This window comes from Gigantopelta aegis, chromosome 5 (assembly GCF_016097555.1).
Source record: "Gigantopelta aegis isolate Gae_Host chromosome 5, Gae_host_genome, whole genome shotgun sequence".
Taxonomy (NCBI): Eukaryota; Metazoa; Mollusca; class Gastropoda; order Neomphalida; family Peltospiridae; genus Gigantopelta; species Gigantopelta aegis.
The window spans coordinates 15,978,601-15,997,487 of NC_054703.1; the positions used below are offsets into that span (position 1 = coordinate 15,978,601).

At 38.4% G+C, this 18,887-nt stretch overlaps 1 protein-coding gene across 1 annotated transcript in view; it reads left to right on the forward strand.

The window, feature by feature from the left end:
• LOC121373442 (mitochondrial coenzyme A transporter SLC25A42-like) overlaps nt 1-18,887 on the forward strand; it is a 30,960-nt gene that overhangs the window by 4,201 nt on the left and 7,872 nt on the right. The window contains exons 3-5 of the mRNA XM_041500101.1: nt 4,097-4,205; nt 7,150-7,336; nt 8,368-8,484. Of these exons, the coding sequence (XP_041356035.1) occupies nt 4,097-4,205; nt 7,150-7,336; nt 8,368-8,484 (413 nt within the window). The remainder of the gene's footprint in view (nt 1-4,096; nt 4,206-7,149; nt 7,337-8,367; nt 8,485-18,887) is intronic.

Genomic DNA, 18,887 nt, shown 5'->3' on the forward strand with positions numbered 1-18,887 from the left:
TGAGGTGGGCAGGACGTAGCTCGGTGGTAGAGCACCTATCTGAGGTGGGCAGGATGTAGCTCAGTGGTAGAGCAACTATCTGAGGTGGGCAGGACGTAGCTCGGGTGGTAGAGCACCTATCTGAGGTGGGCAGGACGTAGCTCGGGTGGTAGAGCACCTATCTGAGGTGGGCAGGACGTAGCTCGGTGGTAGAGCACCTATCTGAGGTGGGCAGGACGTAGCTCGGTGGTAGAGCACCTATCTGAGGTGGGCAGGACGTAGCTCGGTGATAAGCACCTATCTGAGGTGGGCAGGACGTAGCTCGGTGATAAGCACCTATCTGAGGTGGGCAGGACGTAGCTCGGTGATAAGCACCTATCTGAGGTGGGCAGGACGTAGCTCGGTGATAAGCACCTATCTGAGGTGGGCAGACGAGCTCGGTGATAAGCTATCTGAGGTGGGCAGGACGTAGCTCGGTGATAAGCACCTATCTGAGGTGGGCAGGACGTAGCTCGGGTGGTAGAGCACCTATCTGAGGTGGGCGGGACGTAGCTCGGTGGTAGAGCACCTATCTGAGGTGGGCGGGACGTAGCTCGGGTGGTAGAGCACCTATCTGAGGTGGGCGGGACGTAGCTCGGTGGTAGAGCACCTATCTGAGGTGGGCAGGACGTAGCTCGGTGGTAGAGCACCTATCTGAGGTGGGCAGGACGTAGCTCGGTGGTAGAGCACCTATCTGAGGTGGGCAGGACGTAGCTCGGGTGGTAGAGCACCTATCTGAGGTGGGCAGGACGTAGCTCGGTGATAAGCACCTATCTGAGGTGGGTGGGACGTAGCTCGGGTGGTAGAGCACCTATCTGAGGTGGGCAGGACGTAGCTCGGTGATAAGCACCTATCTGAGGTGGGTGGGACGTAGCTCGGTGGTAGAGCACCTATCTGAGGTGGGCAGGACGTAGCTCGGTGATAAGCACCTATCTGAGGTGGGCAGGACGTAGCTCGGTGGTAGAGCACCTATCTGAGGTGGGCAGGACGTAGCTCGGTGATAAGCACCTATCTGAGGTGGGCAGGACGTAGCTCGGTGGTAGAGCACCTATCTGAGGTGGGCAGGACGTAGCTCGGTGATAAGCACCTATCTGAGGTGGGCAGGACGTAGCTCGGTGATAAGCACCTATCTGAGGTGGGCAGGACGTAGCTCGGGTGGTAGAGCACCTATCTGAGGTGGGCGGGACGTAGCTCGGTGGTAGAGCACCTATCTGAGGTGGGCGGGACGTAGCTCGGGTGGTAGAGCACCTATCTGAGGTGGGCGGGACGTAGCTCGGTGGTAGAGCACCTATCTGAGGTGGGCGGGACGTAGCTCGGTGGTAGAGCACCTATCTGAGGTGGGCGGGACGTAGCTCGGTGGTAGAGCACCTATCTGAGGTGGGCGGGACGTAGCTCGGTGGTAGAGCACCTATCTGAGGTGGGCGGGACGTAGCTCGGGTGGTAGAGCACCTATCTGAGGTGGGCGGGACGTAGCTCGGGTGGTAGAGCACCTATCTGAGGTGGGCAGGACGTAGCTCGGGTGGTAGAGCACCTATCTGAGGTGGGCGGGACATAGCTCGGGTGGTAGAGCACATATCTGAGGTGGGCGCGATGTAGCTCAGTGATAGAGCACCTATCTGAGGTGGGCAGGACGTAGCTCGGGTGGTAGAGCACCTATCTGAGGTGGGTGGGACGTAGCTTGGTGGTAGAGCACCTATCTGAGGTGGGCAGGACGTAGCTCGGGTGATAGAGCACCTATCTGAGGTGGGCAGGACGTAGCTCGGGTGATAGAGCACCTATCTGAGGTGGGCGGGACGTAGCTCGGGTGATAGAGCACCTATCTGAGGTGGGCAGGACGTAGCTCGGGTGATAGAGCACCTATCTGAGGTGGGCAGGACGTAGCTCGGGTGATAGAGCACCTATCTGAGGTGGGCGGGACGTAGCTCAGTGATAGAGCACCTATCTGAGGTGGGCGCGATGTAGCTCGGTGGTAGAGCACCTATCTGAGGATGTAGCCCAGTGGTAAAGCGGTCAGTTTGTGATCGATCGATCCCTGTCGGTAGGCCCATTGGGCTATTTCTCATTCCAGCCAGTGCATCACGACGGGTATATCAAAGGCCGTGGTGTGTGCTATCCTGTCTGTAGGATGGTGCTTACAAGAGATCCCTTGCTACAAATGGTGAAATGTAGCAGGTTTCCTCTTTAATGTCAAAGTTACCAAATGTTTGACATCCATTAATAAATCAGTGTGCGCTAGTAAAACAAACGTTTAACTGTCTGAGGTGTTTTGGTTTGCAGGATTGATTGCTCTCAATGGACTTCCATGGTTCAACCAGTTCCCAGCGCTCAATTTTTACAGTCCGGTTGTCTGTGACGACCTAATATTCAGTCTGGCAACTTAATTCTATGATACTAGTTGCCCATCGGACGACTAACCTTTTTACACCAAACGGCAAGTTGTGTCCCATAATAATGTGCAGTTTCCTTGCCCACAATCACTTTGAAACTGTTGTTATCTAAAGCGTCAGTCAATAAGTCGAAATCACTTGGGTTTGTTTGCCACTCGGAAGTCTTTGGCCTATTCTGTGAGACATCGAAAAAAATCGTAATTGGCTGAAGTATTCCGAATAGGAAACATTCCAGTGCACTCAATTGGAACATAGAATTCGATTGGAAAATAGCTGAAAATTGCTTTTGATGTTTCAGTACCCAGTGTGCTGTCTTTTATCAGACTCCGTTTTGGATTAATCCTCTTATTTCTAATTTTTTTAATTCACATTTGGACTTACAAAAAAAAGAGAAGAATTGAACTGTGTATCTGTGTATCAATTGTGTGTTTTGAATTTTATTCTGGTCATTATCATTCCCAAAAAATTTGGCGTTTCCAAATTTAAAATTTCTAATACAAAACCTTTTAAAATATTAAAAAGTGAGGTATTTTATTGTCAGACAGTACATATTACATTTTACAGTGACAGCATATTAATTCCAAACCTGTTGGCTGCTATTTTATTGGAAGATAAATATAACTATTTTCAAAGCATGGATGAGCTCTGAGTTCCCCATGACTAGTTTATCAAATTCTGTGATGTGTACTGGGAAAGTGCAAATAAAAATCACTTGCTGCTTTCCAGGAGAAGTAGTTTGTGTCTCAGCATGCTGTGTAGGGGGGGTCATGGGTTGAAACACACACACCCTCTCATGTTCAAGCAATGACAAAAAATATGTATATATATTTTCTAGGGAAGCATGACTCGACCCCATCCCCCAACTTCATTCACCACAGTCAAGATTCCCCCCCTCCCAGCATAAATTACTGCACACACGCCCGGTGTCGTTTTTCATTCTTAACTTGACTAAGTTCTTATCAAAATAACTTATTTTTGCAATTGTTCATACCTAACAGGCTGTCAACCGTAACAAAATCATCATGTCTTGTATGATACCTGTAACATGATATATTTCCATAACGATGGCTCAACAATTGTTTGTATCTCGCAGGTTGCCAACCATAACAAAATCATGTATTGTATTATATCTACATGTATAACATGATACATGTATATTGTCATAACGATGGCTCAACAATTGTTTGTATCTTGCAGAATGCCAACCACAACAAAATCATAATGTTTGTATAGAATGCCAACCACAACAAAATCAAAATGTTTGTATAGAATGCCAACCACAACAAAATCATAATGTTTGTATAGAATGCCAACCACAACAAAATCAAAATGTTTGTACAGAATGCCAACCACAACAAAATCATAATGTTTGTATAGAATGCCAACCACAACAAAATCATAATGTTTGTATAGAATGCCAAACACAACAAAATCATGTTTGTATTATACCTATAACATGATACATACATGTATATTGCCATGACGATGGTTCAACAATCGTTCGTATATCTCGCAGGTTGCCAACCATAACAAAATCATAATGTTTGTATAGAATGCCAACCACAACAAAATCATAATGTTTGTATAGAATGCCAAACACAACAAAATCATGTTTGTATTATACCTATAACATGATACATACATGTATATTGCCATGACGATGGTTCAACAATTGTTCGTATATCTCGCAGGTTGCCAACCATAACAAAATCATCACATCGCTGATGGCAGGATCTACAGCTGGTGCTGTTGCCAAGACAGTGATTGCGCCACTGGATCGCACAAAGATATATTTCCAGAGTGAGTAGATGTTTTTTGTACATTTGTGTGATTCGCGACATTGTTATTTGACCAATAGGGGCGGAACGTAGCCCAGTGGTAAAATGCTCACTTGATGTGCGGTCGGTTTGGGATCGATCCCCGTCGGTGGGACAATTGGGCTATTTCTCGTTCCAACCAATATACCTCGACTGGTATATCAAAGGCTTTGGTATGGTGCAGATAAAAGATCCCTTGCTACTAATGGAAATATTATAGCGGGTTTCCTCTCTATGACGGTGTCATAATGACCATATGTTTGACATCCAATAGTCGATGATTAATAAATCAATGTGCTCTAGTGGTGTTGTTAAACAAAAACAACGTTATATGACCAGTATTTAAAGCTGAACTCCTGACGATAGTTTTAAAATCTGAAGCTATAGGTATAACCTAAAGGAAACTTTTTAATATTTAATGCTGCAGTCTTTAAGTATATTTTAACTTGAAGTTGCTGTTTTAAGGATATTTCAGTTTTTGATGCTGCAGTCTCGATTGCACAAAAATGCATTTCCAGATTGAGTAGGTCTTTGCTGTACATTTGTTTTTGTGATTTGTCACATTGTTATATTAACAGCATTTAAAACTGAACTCCTGGGGATAGTTTTAAAATCTGAAGCTATCTAAAGGATATTTTTGATATTCAATGCTGTAAGTCTTTAGGTATACAGTGTTTCTGCCAGAAAGAAATTTTTGGGTATGGCGCTATGGAATTGAATGCAGCCACAGTCAACAGTGGGTATAGGGGGCCTCCCTCAGAATGAAAATGGGTTACGTTTAGGGTTAGGGTTAAGAAAATCATACATTAATAAAAAGAGTAATTAATTTTGTCAAAAGGTTAACTTTAAAAAAAAAATCTGCCAAAAAATTTGAAACCCTACGACAAAAACCCTGGTATATTTTTAATATAAAGTTGTGTTTTTTAAGGATTTTTTCGTTTTTAAACCTGCAGTCTCAATTGTTTTGAAATCTAAAACAGCAGTGTCAATGAAGATTTTGTTGTTTTATTGTGTGTAAATAACAAACATGGAAAGAAACACAAAATGTGTGATACTAAATTTGTAGAGTACCATATGGTTAAAAAACTGCCATAAGCATTATCATTGGTAAGTACAGTGAAACGCTTCAAAACGGGACTTTCTGTAAACCAGAAATACCTCAAAACTATATATTTTTCAGTCCCTGTTCAAATATAAATCAAATCTAGACCAGATACCCCTTAAAACCAGACTTTTTACTTGGCCCATCAGTGTTTCTGCCAGAGGGTAAAACAGGTATGGTGCCATACTCAAATTTTTGGGCAGATTTTTTTTAAGTTAACCTTTTGACAAAATTAATTATTTTTATCATTACTATATGATTTTCTTAACTCTGACCCTAAACGTAACCCATTTTCTTTGTGGGGGTGTCCCCCCATACCCCCTGTTGACTGTGATTGCATTCAATTCCATAGCGCCATACCCAAAAATTTCTTCCTCGCAGAAACACTACTCATGGGTGTCCGGTTTAGAAATGTTTTACTGTCAGTGCTTCTAGATTATGGTAGCCCCACCTCCATGGCTAGTTATATTCAATGTTGGGTTAGTAAATAACTAATATTGCCATGCCCAATGGCTAGTGAATGTTTTCTCTCAAATATTGCAGTTAAGTCTATTTTATAAATATGAATATGCTACCCCCCACCCCAATCCCCCAGTGTTAGTGCTTTTAAGGGTGTATACTACCAAATCAAATCCCATAGACGACAATAGTAACATATGTGGCTAAAACTCCTACCTGCAACGTATCAACCGACATAAACGCCACGGATATAAATACTACCACCCCTTACACTTAAAATGAATCAGAAAAAAATGGGGGTCAAGCTGCTCGTTTCTGAGATAACGGGTAGCGTCTATGACTACCCTAGTTTCGCACAAAATTCGAGTACTTTTTTTTACAGGTACCCCATACATGTTTCAAGCACAAGGCTACTTGACACATTGGTACTAGATGAAATAAAATTGCACATTTTTTTTACCCAGATGAAACTATTATTTTTTACAACCAACACACTCACATTTATAACCAATCACAGGACTTGTGGTGTTCACTTCTCTATCAAAAGTTTGGTGCACCTCGAACTTTGACCCAGCCGGAAGTTATTTGGTTTAGTACTACCGTAAGCTCTCTCTCCCTCTTTGGGTGACATATCTGATTATTACTATTATTTAGTAAAATTGTATTAACCTAAAGTAAAGTAGGACTAGTGAATTTTTAATTGTGGCTAGTAAATTTTTAAAATCACTGATCCCATGGCTAGTGTATTTTATAAAAATTCTAGAAGCCCTGACTCTATCATTATATCTTCAAATAGCATATATAATATATAACAAAATGAGACTGGGCTGAAGACCGAGTACATTTGTGCATATATTTTTGACCTAATGTTTTTCCAAGCTTGTTTTAGCATGGTGCAGTATGTACCGTGTCTCAATAGCCTAGTACCATCTTGCCTTAATCAGCCCTGAGATTAAACATGCCTTTTTCAATAATTAATCATCAAATTACATTAAAGTTTATAAAACACTCAGTAATGTATTATCAATTAATAACATATACCTGTTAAATATATTTTACCTTTGCATTTATTAACCTTTATACTACTGGATTAATTTTTGACAAAAACAACATTGAGTGGGTACAAGTTTATAATTTGTACTCACATATATTCACTTAACTGTTTTAAAAATACATAAAATAAAGTGTATATTTGGACCAGTAGGTATTATTTTCTATGGGTTGTTCTGATTTTTCTGATATTTTAGATCAGTTAATTTTTTCAATTCAAGTTTGCATTTACCATAGTTTGACACCCAATAGCCGATGTACTTTTCATGCTAGGGTGTCATTAAACATTCATTCATTGAATTTTTTCAAATTTTAGCTAGCAACTCCAGATTTTCATTCTATGAAGCGTTGAGGTTTCTCGTGCACACATTCCACAAAGAAGGCTTTCTGGCACTGTGGCGTGGTAACTCGGCAACCATGGCTCGTATTGTCCCATATGCGGCTGTGCAGTACATGGCTCATGAACAGTACAAGATTCTGCTGCAGACGGACAAAACCAGAAAGTGAGTGACAGATGACGGACAGCTTGTAACTCCACCCACCTGCCAGTCACTGATTAAAACTCTGCCTTATTTCCTCACTTAGCCATTATTTTATTACTTATATCCACCTGTCAGTCACTGATGACAAACATTACGCTTTGTTTCCTAATTATATCCACCTGTCCGTTACTGATAATAAACACTCTATGCGACATGCAAAAAACAAAAGGCAGTCCATTTTTAAGACCTACACCTAGCAGATGAAATAAAAGGTTTGCAAAAATCATTAAAAAAATCACAGGCAAATTTTCAGGAGAGCGATGTATGAACAATTATCTCATATGCTGTTTAACTTGTTATTCTGTTATATTTTTATTCCATGATTCTCTAAAATACATCTCAGAGATCTTAATTTTTCACACACTATCCCAAATCATCCTCTCTCCCTGTGCAATATTTTTCCAGCAGTCCATACATATTTTTTTTTTGAATTTTTATATTGATGTTGATCATCACTTTATTTGTTTATTTACCATAGTTTGACACCCAACAGCCGATGTATTTTTCATGCTGAGGTGTCGTTAAACATTCATTCATTCATTGTTAGCAAATGAATGAATGAATCTTTAATGACACCCCAGTACGAAAAATACATCAGCTATTGGGTGTCGAATTATGGTAAATGCAAAAAAAATTGATGATCAACATCAGTATAAAAATTCAAGATTTAAATAAAAACAGTGTAAAGAACTGAAAAATTACCGAGTCCTATCAATCTGACAGAAGTAAGGGCTGTTCCAAAATTGATCAAACATGAAAGGAGGGCTCGAAATAGAAAGTAAAATGTGGCTGCTATTAGCAGGTCAAAATAAATATGTCTTGCTAACAATGACCCCTGCGCATGTTGTAACCTCACCATGGTGCAGGGGTGTAACATTCTATTTGAGAATGGCTAATACAGCACAACATTGAAATTTTGAGTAAAGTCAGTATCTATCTGTGATATTTGTATTAGTTGTGTATTTTATTGTATTTTTCCTTCTTGTTTCCAGACATCTTCCCCCAGGTAGAAGATTTCTGGCTGGATCTCTAGCAGGAGTGTCATCGGTCGCGTGTACATACCCACTAGACATGGTGCGAGCCAGGATGGCGGTCACCGTTAGAGAAAAGTATGACTTTATTATAGGGTGGGCCTGAAAATAAATATTTTATTATAGGGTGGGCCTGAAAAGAAATATTTTATTTTAGGATGGGCCTGAAAGAAAAATAGTATTTTAGGGTGGGCCTGAAAAGAAAGATTTTATTATAGGCCTGAAAAGTAAGTTTTTATAGGTTGGGCCTGAAAGAAATATTTTATTATAGGATGAGACTGAAAAGAAAGATTGTATTGTAGGGTGGACCTGTGAAAAGTAAGATTTTGTTATAGGATGGATGTGCCTGAAAAGTAAGATTTTATTGTAGGTTGGGCCAGAGAAGTAAGATTTCCATACAGGGTGGACCTCCATGTTAAGCCTATATCACATTATATGACGCGACACAACTCAACTCAACAGTTAAGTCGCATTCATGTAGTGTGTATTGAAAAACCATCCATCGGCGACAGATTTTTAGTTGGCCTGACTGCATTTGACACGACCGAACATGTTCAGTCGCAGACAACGGCCGTTGTATAGTGTGAACGGGTCTGCGACTGTTGCGTCGTGTAGTGTGAACGGTTTACACGAGACTATGTCTACCGGTATCCAATGGAATGTCTACATTTCATCATGTGACATAAAAGTTACAATGGCGGATTTATTCAGGACAGAGAAATAGACCATTTCGCAGTCTGTAGCGCCACCTGCATAGCTATGAAAACGAGGCTGGGCGCTGTAAACAAACAATTATTGCCGTTGATTAACATGGGATGTGAGATTTTGGTTTTTTCTAAAATTAAGAACACAATTCAGAATGGTTCACAACATTGGTTCTGTGTTTAATTGTGGTCACCAGAGGAGTCGTAGAGTGGACTGTACTGCTTTTTATACATTTTCTAAAGATATAACATTTTAGGCCTATTGAGGCTGGTATTTACGCCGTGTCAATCAGTATTGTTAAAACATTTTTTAAAGCATCCATGGAAACCATAAAGGAATTCTGATAAATATACAGTTCATGTTGTCGTCATTTTTATAAACCATCAGATTTGAAAAGAAGAAGTTATAGGTGCAGAACGTGGTAGGGGGCAGGACCCATGCCCTCTCGCCCGCATTTCCCCCGTTATTGTTCTCTGGCTGTAAATGCTGTACTAGAACGTCTGAAAGTCAAACATTTGCTGAGGGAGCATGTCTCAAATTCTTTATATCCCCCAGATTTCCATCCCATGTAACTCCTTATTCCAGATCATTGCTAATAAACAGAAAGCATCTGAGGGAGAAGGCAGCTGTTAAATGTCAGATCATGTAATAAATTTATATGAATTATATATATATATATATATATATATATATATATATATATATATATATATATATATATATATATATATATCTTCTGTTTGGAATTTTGTGTGTTGTGTATGTGGGGGGGGGAGTAAACCTATTTGTGGATAAGTATGCATATGGCAAACACCCAGTCATATTTACCGGTAAATACTAACTTGTTACTTATTCCGTAGTCCAAAAAGTGTCAGAATGACCATATGTTTGACGTCCAATAGCCGATGATAAGATAAAAAATCAATGTGCTCTAGCGGCGTCGTTAAATAAAACAAACTTTACTTTTTTATTCCGTAGTCCCATCTCTCAGACCCTCGTACCACGGTTCGTTCATGAATTAGGCTAAGTAACATTCTAGTGGGGAGGGAAAGGGATTTCATAGGGGTGTTATGAAACATGGGAATGAGGGAGGTGTTTGTCAAGAGTTATATATCATGTTTATTTATAAATTAAAATGCAGCTAATCATTGCTGTTGTGTTTTTTAACTGATGATTTTCTCTCCAGTGGTATTATTACCACACAAACATTAATACAAAATCTTATAATATTAGTGAAAATATGTCTTGGGAGAGGTTATGTATTGAATGTTACATAATTTTCGAGTAGTAGCCTTAGCGTTACAGAAGGTCACATGATTATGGGAGGAGGTCATCTGAAAAGGAGCTTTTAAAATACTTTTTCCTACTAGTGAATAGTTGGAGGTTCTTATTACTTAGAGAGATCTCAAGTGGTGAATGTAAAGCATTTTAAAAGTATTGTGTCATGAATGAAATACATCACTGGTTAGCATGATCATCAGAAGAAAATTAGTCTTGTCGGAAGATGCCAACAATTGGATGTGCCAGTAATATATTAATTGTCCCTCCTATTATTTTCAGATTCCTGCTACTCACTTCAGGCGCATTGTGACTGACTCTCCCTCCCCCCCCCCCCCCTCTTTCTCACTCACTCACTCACTCTCTCAATCTCTCTCTCTCTCTCTCTCTCTCTCTCTCTCTCTCTCTCTCTCTCTCTCTCTCTCTCTCTCTCTCTCTCTCTCTCTCTCTCTCTCATTCTCTCTCTCTCTATCTATCTCTCTCTCAACTTCAAATGAAGATTGCCAATAGAATGGGTTCTCGTTGGCACTAACAACATACACCATTGTGAACATACATTATATAAGCATTTATTTTCACTCAAAAATTGAAAACATTTCCGTCTCAGTTTTTTGCTATATGACCGCATCTGGCTGTAGTACCGGTCCGAACAGGTGGTTCATTAACCGATTCACTCCGGCTGTCTCTTGCACTATACACCCATGTCCCAAAATGTCAAATCACAATATTACAAAATAGCATGGGCAAAATACAGCCAGAAGGCTTACCATTAAGCATACATATTGTTTTAATTCATCATCATATCCTAGAAGTGAATATGTAAACCATAACTTGTGTCACAATAACTCTCACCAGGAAGTGATCTGTGTAGCGAGACCAGTGCCGTGTTGGACCCGTCTTAGATTTTTAAAAGGGGGATAATAGACCTCTCTCACATTCCACTGCGCATGTGCCCATTGCGTGGTAACTTGAGGACGCAAACCGCGAACTCACGCGAGATCTCGCAAAAATAGACCTGGGAACAAGTTGGGGGGCATAGAAAATGGGAGGCCACGCAGTAAGAATGTGAATATCTCCATGATTAATTATTCTATCAGTAGGGAACCCAAAAATTCTGTCGACATCCAACAAGACTTATTGGTGACATTTGTGAATTATTGTTTATCATGAAATAAAAAATATTTGGTTGTTAACACCCCAAAAACCATCAGTTCGGATTCGTACGCAATAAATATCGGATATGGACTGAAATAATATTAATGTGTGCGCGCGTGTATGTATGCAGATATTTATTGTATTTAACATGATTTAAATATTTATAAAGCATTATACAGATAAATACATTCAGGATTCTTGTCGGGATTTCTTTTCACCAAGTTATTTAAATTTTTGTTCAGTATTTGGAATAAAATTAAATGATACATATGAAATTTGAAATTTGAAATCGGTTGCTACCGACCTGAGAATGGTCAGAAATGTAACTGTATTGCATATACAGCTATTTAAATTCGAAGCAAGATGACTTAACCTAAGAAAGATGTAAGTTTTATTTATAACAGATTAGACTAGCCGCCAGCTTTATAATAAAGAGACCATCCTGAGTTTGTAGCTATATTATCAACTCATGAGGGTTTATTATGCGCAGTCATAAGGTACTTCGTTTGAATGTTTGAAGCAAACATATTAAGTACCATGTCAGGCCCGTAGCCGGGGGGGGGATTGAGAGTTCTGCTCAAAGTAAAGTAAAGTAAAGTTTGTTTTATTTAACGACACCACTAGAGCACATTGATTTTTTATCTTATCATCGGCTATTGGACGTCAAACATATGATCATTCGGACACTGTTTTTTTAGAGGAAATCCGCTGTCTCCATATAGGCTACTCTTTTACGACAGGCAGCAAGGGATCTTTTATTTGCACTTCCCACAGGCAGGATAGCACAAACCATGGCCTTTGTTGAACCAGTTATGGATCACTGGTCGGTGCAAGTGGTTTACACCTACCCATTGCGCCTTGCGGAGCACTCACTCAGGGTTTGAAGGCGGTATCTGGATTAAAAATCCCATGCCTCGACTGGGATGCGAACCCAGTACCTACCAGCCTGTAGACCGATGGCCTTACCACGACTCCACCGAGGCCGGTAGTTCTGCTCAAATGAAAAATAAATCAATCGGATTTTACATATAAAAGTCCTTGTCCCCAGATAACCAGAATAACATAGCAAGAACATCTGTCTGAGTTTCCATTTGCTGAAAGTTTGATTTTCCTCAGTGGGCCCGTTTAATTATTTCCCGTCCCAACCAATGACCCATCAAAGGACGTCGTGTATGCTATCCTGTTTGTGGGATGTGAGAAGTATGCCATGTATCATTTATTATAAATACATTGGTACGACTGAAAACAAACCGTTTCTTGTCGTGGCTCTGTGACCAGGCCATTTTACATGCATACCACAACTTAATGCAACTTGTGTATTATTCTCGAGTGTAACCGGCGTCATCTCATTGTTTGGCAAGGGTTTCTTTCTATCTATCTATCTATCTATCAGTATATATATATATACAGTGGACTCTGTCTAAACTGGATTCTGTGTAATCCGGATCTTTGCATAAACCGGTCCATTTCTAAAGTCCCATCCAGCTACCGTTTATCTCTTAGGTATAAATCTCTGCCTAATCCGTACTCTGTCTACTCCTGATCAAAAATCAAGAACGAAAAAAACGTTCATGCATTAATTATCTCTGTCTACACCGGATTGGGATTTGACTGAACGACCGGCTGCTAAATTAGTTGAACAATGATCGTCAATTGCCAAATAATCAGGACGTTGTCGCAAGATCAAATACAAAATGTAATCGCACTCGTGTGAAGTTTACTCTTATTGCGGTAGGCCGTTAGATCTGGATTTTGTATTCAAATACATGTAATTTCGAACATACGAATAAATTTAATAATGTTTTAGGAAATAAAATGAAATTTAACCTAGTACAAATATTAGAACGACCAGAAACACGTTTAATATGCAGCCACTAATATTTTATGCAGAAAAATATATTTGATATGTAATTACAATCGTTAAAAAGTCTGTTAGTTGATAACATCTTAAAAATTGCAGCAAACTCAGAAATGTCCCTTTAAGTATATTTTTATGTCTGCGAAATAATCAATTGCAAGTCTGGCTTGTATGACTGTGTTTTCCAACCATCCTTGGGTTCAAATGTCATTGTTGATCGCGAGTTATCGATCATTCAAGAACCATAATTCTGGATGAACTCTGTCTAAACCGGGCCTCTATGTAAACTGGACTGTTTCGACGGTACGAAGTGAGTCCCGTTTAGACAGAGTCCACTGTACATGTATATATATATAAATCTGGGGGAACTCCCTCCCCCCACTGTCTATGGCTACGTGCCTTCGGCGCTAACGGTTGATAAATTACATTTACATGAAATTGTGATCCCCACCCCCACCCCCCACCCCTGCTAATCATGCTGGCTACAGGCCTGAAGTTATATACAATATTCATAAGTTAGACCAAACATCAAATTAGGATTGTATCGGGTTGCATGGGTCTACCACTCTGGAAAAGTTGCTGAACTTTATGTTATGTATAATCATGTATATTATAAAATCGTGTGATACTTGCATACCATATCGGTATGTAGGACTTCTCCCAATGATTGTAAATGTGTATCAAAGTATTGATGGTATCGCTAACGATCTCGACCACGGTTCTCGGGTACAAAATACAAAATAGTAACCAAACACTGTTGTACATACAGATATATGTTTACTTCAAACTGATCTTCATGTAAAGAAGAAGATGTCATCTTCTAAATTCTTCAAAACAAACAACGCAAACAGCATGTCAACTTTTACTTCCGCATTTAAATGTGATGTCAAACTTTGAGCCACGTTTACTTGGTTTCTGACGTCATGCCAAGTTGTAGGTTTTCGCTTGTGACGGCTCATATATGTTTTAAAACTTTGTAAATATCAAATATTATTTCAAGTGAAGTTGTATGTATCTGATATAAATGATAGTGAAAATAAAATGAAATAGTAAATAAATTAAGATAGATAAATAAGTAAAATAAATTAATACATAAATAAATACTTTGTGGATAGACATGTAACATTGATTAGTAGTTGTACAACTGTCTGTTTTTTTAATGAAACGATAATGGGAAAATAGAGCTGTGATAAAGGTCTGTGTGAGTTAAAGTCTGAACCAAAATGTTAACAACTACTATAAATTGCTCTCCTACCTCTATTTTTCGTTAGATTTTACTGACATTTTGTCCAGACAGAAATCTCGAAAAAAACATTACAATGACACAGATTCCACATACTAGATGATAAGCATGTCATCTATATCGACTTCGCTAAGATCGCATAGGGCAAAAAGCATATAAATTTGTGCCGTCTGCCATTTTGACTTTTTATGGAATACTCTCTAAGAGGGGTGAAAGGATATGACTTAATCTAACAACGTCATAACATGTTATAATATAAAAGCAAACGTGATGATGTCATATTATTAAAAAAAATTATTATTATTTTTTTTTATTTGTTTACCAGTAGAGATTTCATATTAATTGTGTTACATACTTTGGAGGCTTTCACCCCTCTTGAAGAGTATTCCATAAAAAGGCAAAATGGCAGACGGCAGAAAACTGCATGTATTTTGCCCTATGCGATCTCAGCGAAGTTGATACTGGCGACTTCATTACAGGGTGTATACTACCAAATCAAATCCCATAGACGACAATAGTAACATATACGGCTAAAACTCCTACCTGCAACGTATCAACCGACATAAACGCCACGGATATAAATACTACCACCCCTTACACTCAAAGTGAATCAGAAAAAAATGGGGGTCAAGCTGCTCGTTTCTGAGATAACGGGTTGCATCTATGACTACCCTAGTTTCACACAAAATTTGAGTACTTTCTTTTACAGGTACCCCATACATGTTTCAAGCACAATGCTACCTGACACATTGGTACTAGATGAAATAAAATTGCACATTTATTTTACCCAGATGAAACTATTATTTTTTACAACCAACACACTCACATTTATAACCAATCACAGGACTTGTGGTGTTCACTTCTCTATCAAAAGTTCGGTGCACCTCGAACTTTGACCCAGCCGGAAGTTATTTGGTATAGTACTACCTATACTGATAACATACATTTTTCAAAAAGTGTCCAGCTATGTGTCTTTATGACAACCAGGATCTGGTGTATTCTGACATAAACTGACAACCTCACTGAAACTCTTGTTTCTACAGTGCAACCTAATATAATGTACACCTCAAAAAGCAGATATATTGCATATAGTTTTGTACAAATGCAATATGTCATATTAAACAACAAAATGTTTTAAAATAAAACTCCTGAAGATATTTACTTTCAGTTGGGTGTGTGTACTCAGGTATATATGTAGAGACAACAAAGATAGTCAGAGTACCTCTACCCCTTTAAAGAATTCCATTAAAACATATGCACTTGATTGACCCCTAGATTATGAAGACCTTGACAGGCACATCAAAGAAATATCAGTATTAAAAAAATACACTGTCTGAGGAAGGAAACACAAACATGACTGTACCTGTATGAAGTAATGACTTAATGTCCTGAACATTAGTGTTGGGAGGAAATCCTGTATGCTGGGTGTGGGTGTCTTCAAGTTACCAGGTGTGGGAATTTCAAATCCATCGGCCATGCTGATTTTCATAATGAACCATCAAAACCATTGGCAGCCACCAATATTCCTGACTATATTTTATTTATAGCCTACTGTAGTTGGAGGTTTTAATAGTTGTGATATCTGGAATAATCATGCAGCTTTAACACATTTATTTTTGATTAATTACTGAAAAAAACTATTTTTAAATGACAAAATTACCCGAACATCTATTTTCTTGCATTAGTTTCTAATCCGGATGAATACAATATGTACATTAGATGTATTCCTACAATCTGTAATCCAGCAATTTATTTAGCTAGTAACATTAGGTAATACAGCTTTAACAATAAAATAAATTATCAACTTAATCCAAGGCAGATAATCAAATCTGAAAAAATTGGTTCTGAATCTAGTATAAACTCAAAATGCTTTCCATGAGAGCTAACTAAGTGATTATTAAGAAACAAAAATTATCTGGAGATCTAAGTATATGTTTAACAACCTTACTGTTATGTACAAATAAGAACAGAAGGCACAATAGTGACAACAAATTTAATTATGTTTTTGGTAAAGTTTTTCTTCAAATTTACTTTAAATTTTCCATAAAACTACAAATTTGTCTAAAATATGACTTAGCACCCTATAAATATGTCAAAATGACAATAAAAATCAACTTCTTTACAAATTTGAGTTTTCAGAATTTCATACATAAAAAATTAACAATGTTAATGGAAACTAAAGACATTAACCCACTATTGGCACATGCTATTTTTAATATAAAAATAAATTGCTATTAAAATCTTAGTTCAGGTTGCCTATATATAATACCATATTTAAGAGCAGTTGCATATGGCAAGTCAAATACCATGTAAAAAGAAATTATTGAAATCTTTACAGTATGAATTATAGGCCAAAACCAACTTTTCTTCAGTGCTAACTTTGATTCAAACTCCATTCAGAGCCAGGTACAGAGATTATTGTCAAGGTCAAGGTCATTGTGAACTTACATGATCGAGTGATGGCTAATTAATCAACCAGTATAGTTTAATTAAATAAAATGACAAAATCATAATATTTTTTATTATGAACTGAATATGTGCTATAGGGTGTATACTACCAAATCAAATCCCATAGACGACAATAGTAACATCTAAAACTCCTACCTGCAACGTATCAACCGACATAAACGCCACGGATATAAATACTACCACCCCTTACACTCAAAGTGAATCAGAAAAAAATGGGGGTCAAGCTGCTCGTTTCTGAGATAACGGGTAGCGTCTATGACTACCCTAGTTTCGCACAAAATTTGAGTACTTTTTTTTACAGGTACCCCATACATGTTTCAAGCACAAGGCTACCTGACACATTGGTACTAGATGAAATAAAATTGCACATTTATTTTACCCAGATGAAACTATTATTTTTTACAACCAACACACTCACATTTATAACCAACCACAGGACTTGTGGTGTTCACTTCTCTATCAAAAGTTCGGTGCACCTCGAACTTTGACCCAGCCGGAAGTTATTTGGTATAGTACTACCTACAGTCTATATGTGGAATCTGTGTCATTGTAATGGTTTTTTCACAACTTGTGTCTGGAAATGGTAATTAAAGGTAACAGAGTAATTTATCGTAGTTGTTAACAATTTGGTTCTAACTTATGGGTTTTGTTGGGGGTTTTAGGGGGAAGGGGAGGCATATTTGATTAAATTTTAAATACTGATACATGTGGAGAATTAAACATCACTGGAAATTCGCATGAATATTTAACTATAATTCTAATTTATTAAAAGTAGCAAACACATTTCACTAAACTTAATTTTATTTTATGAATCTTTTAATTTTGCATTGTTAAAATACCCTTGACAGGCAGCTCCAAGAGACTTCGTCTAAGTTAATGTTTCATTGCTTTTGGTCTTAAACCATTCCGATGTAAACTTTAGTAGACCGTTTTTTGCAGCCATTTTAACATCTTATACAAAATATGTACATTAGTCACTAGAGATTCACAGCTCCTACGAAGCTAAATGTACTCACGACGCTCATGACAACTGTCGATCATGTGCCCTAATTTGTATATAGCCTTGATACCGTCCAATTCGGCAAGGGACGGTACTCTTCGCGCACATGCACAATGGGAATGTGATAGAGGTCTATTAACAAGACCTTTCTTTTTCAGTTGAGTTGAGTCGCGTCATATAGTGTGAACGGATTTTAGACACGACCGATTGGTCAGCGATCGTGACCCGCGACCGTCCAGTTGAGTCGCGTCGTATACTGTGATCTAGGCTTTAATTATGATATGAACTCCCATAGATCAAGAGACTTTAAATTTTGACAGTTTTATTCTTCTGGATAATTTTTCCTTTTAGCTTCTGTCTACTTACTACAGGTTACTGGTTTAAAATTGCTGTATATACATATTGTAGGCTCAAAATTGCTGCATATACATAATGTAGGCTCAAAATTGCTGTATATACATATTGTAGGCTCACAATTGCTGTAGGTGAGCATTTTGCCTATGGCAAAAATGTTTTTAAAATTGCTAGAATCAACAACTAACTGTTACATTCTAGCTTAACATGAAAAGCTCTAGAACGTGATGTATATATAAAAGAAAGGAATGTTTTAAAATACATATACCTCTGGTGAATACCTAACATAATGTGGCATTTCATGTTAATTAAAAAAATAACAATAAATTGTTGTTTTTTGGGGGGGTTTTAATGGGGATTTTTTGTTTTGTAGGAGGTTTTCAGGCTAAATAATTAAGAGTAGGAAAGTTACATACAGC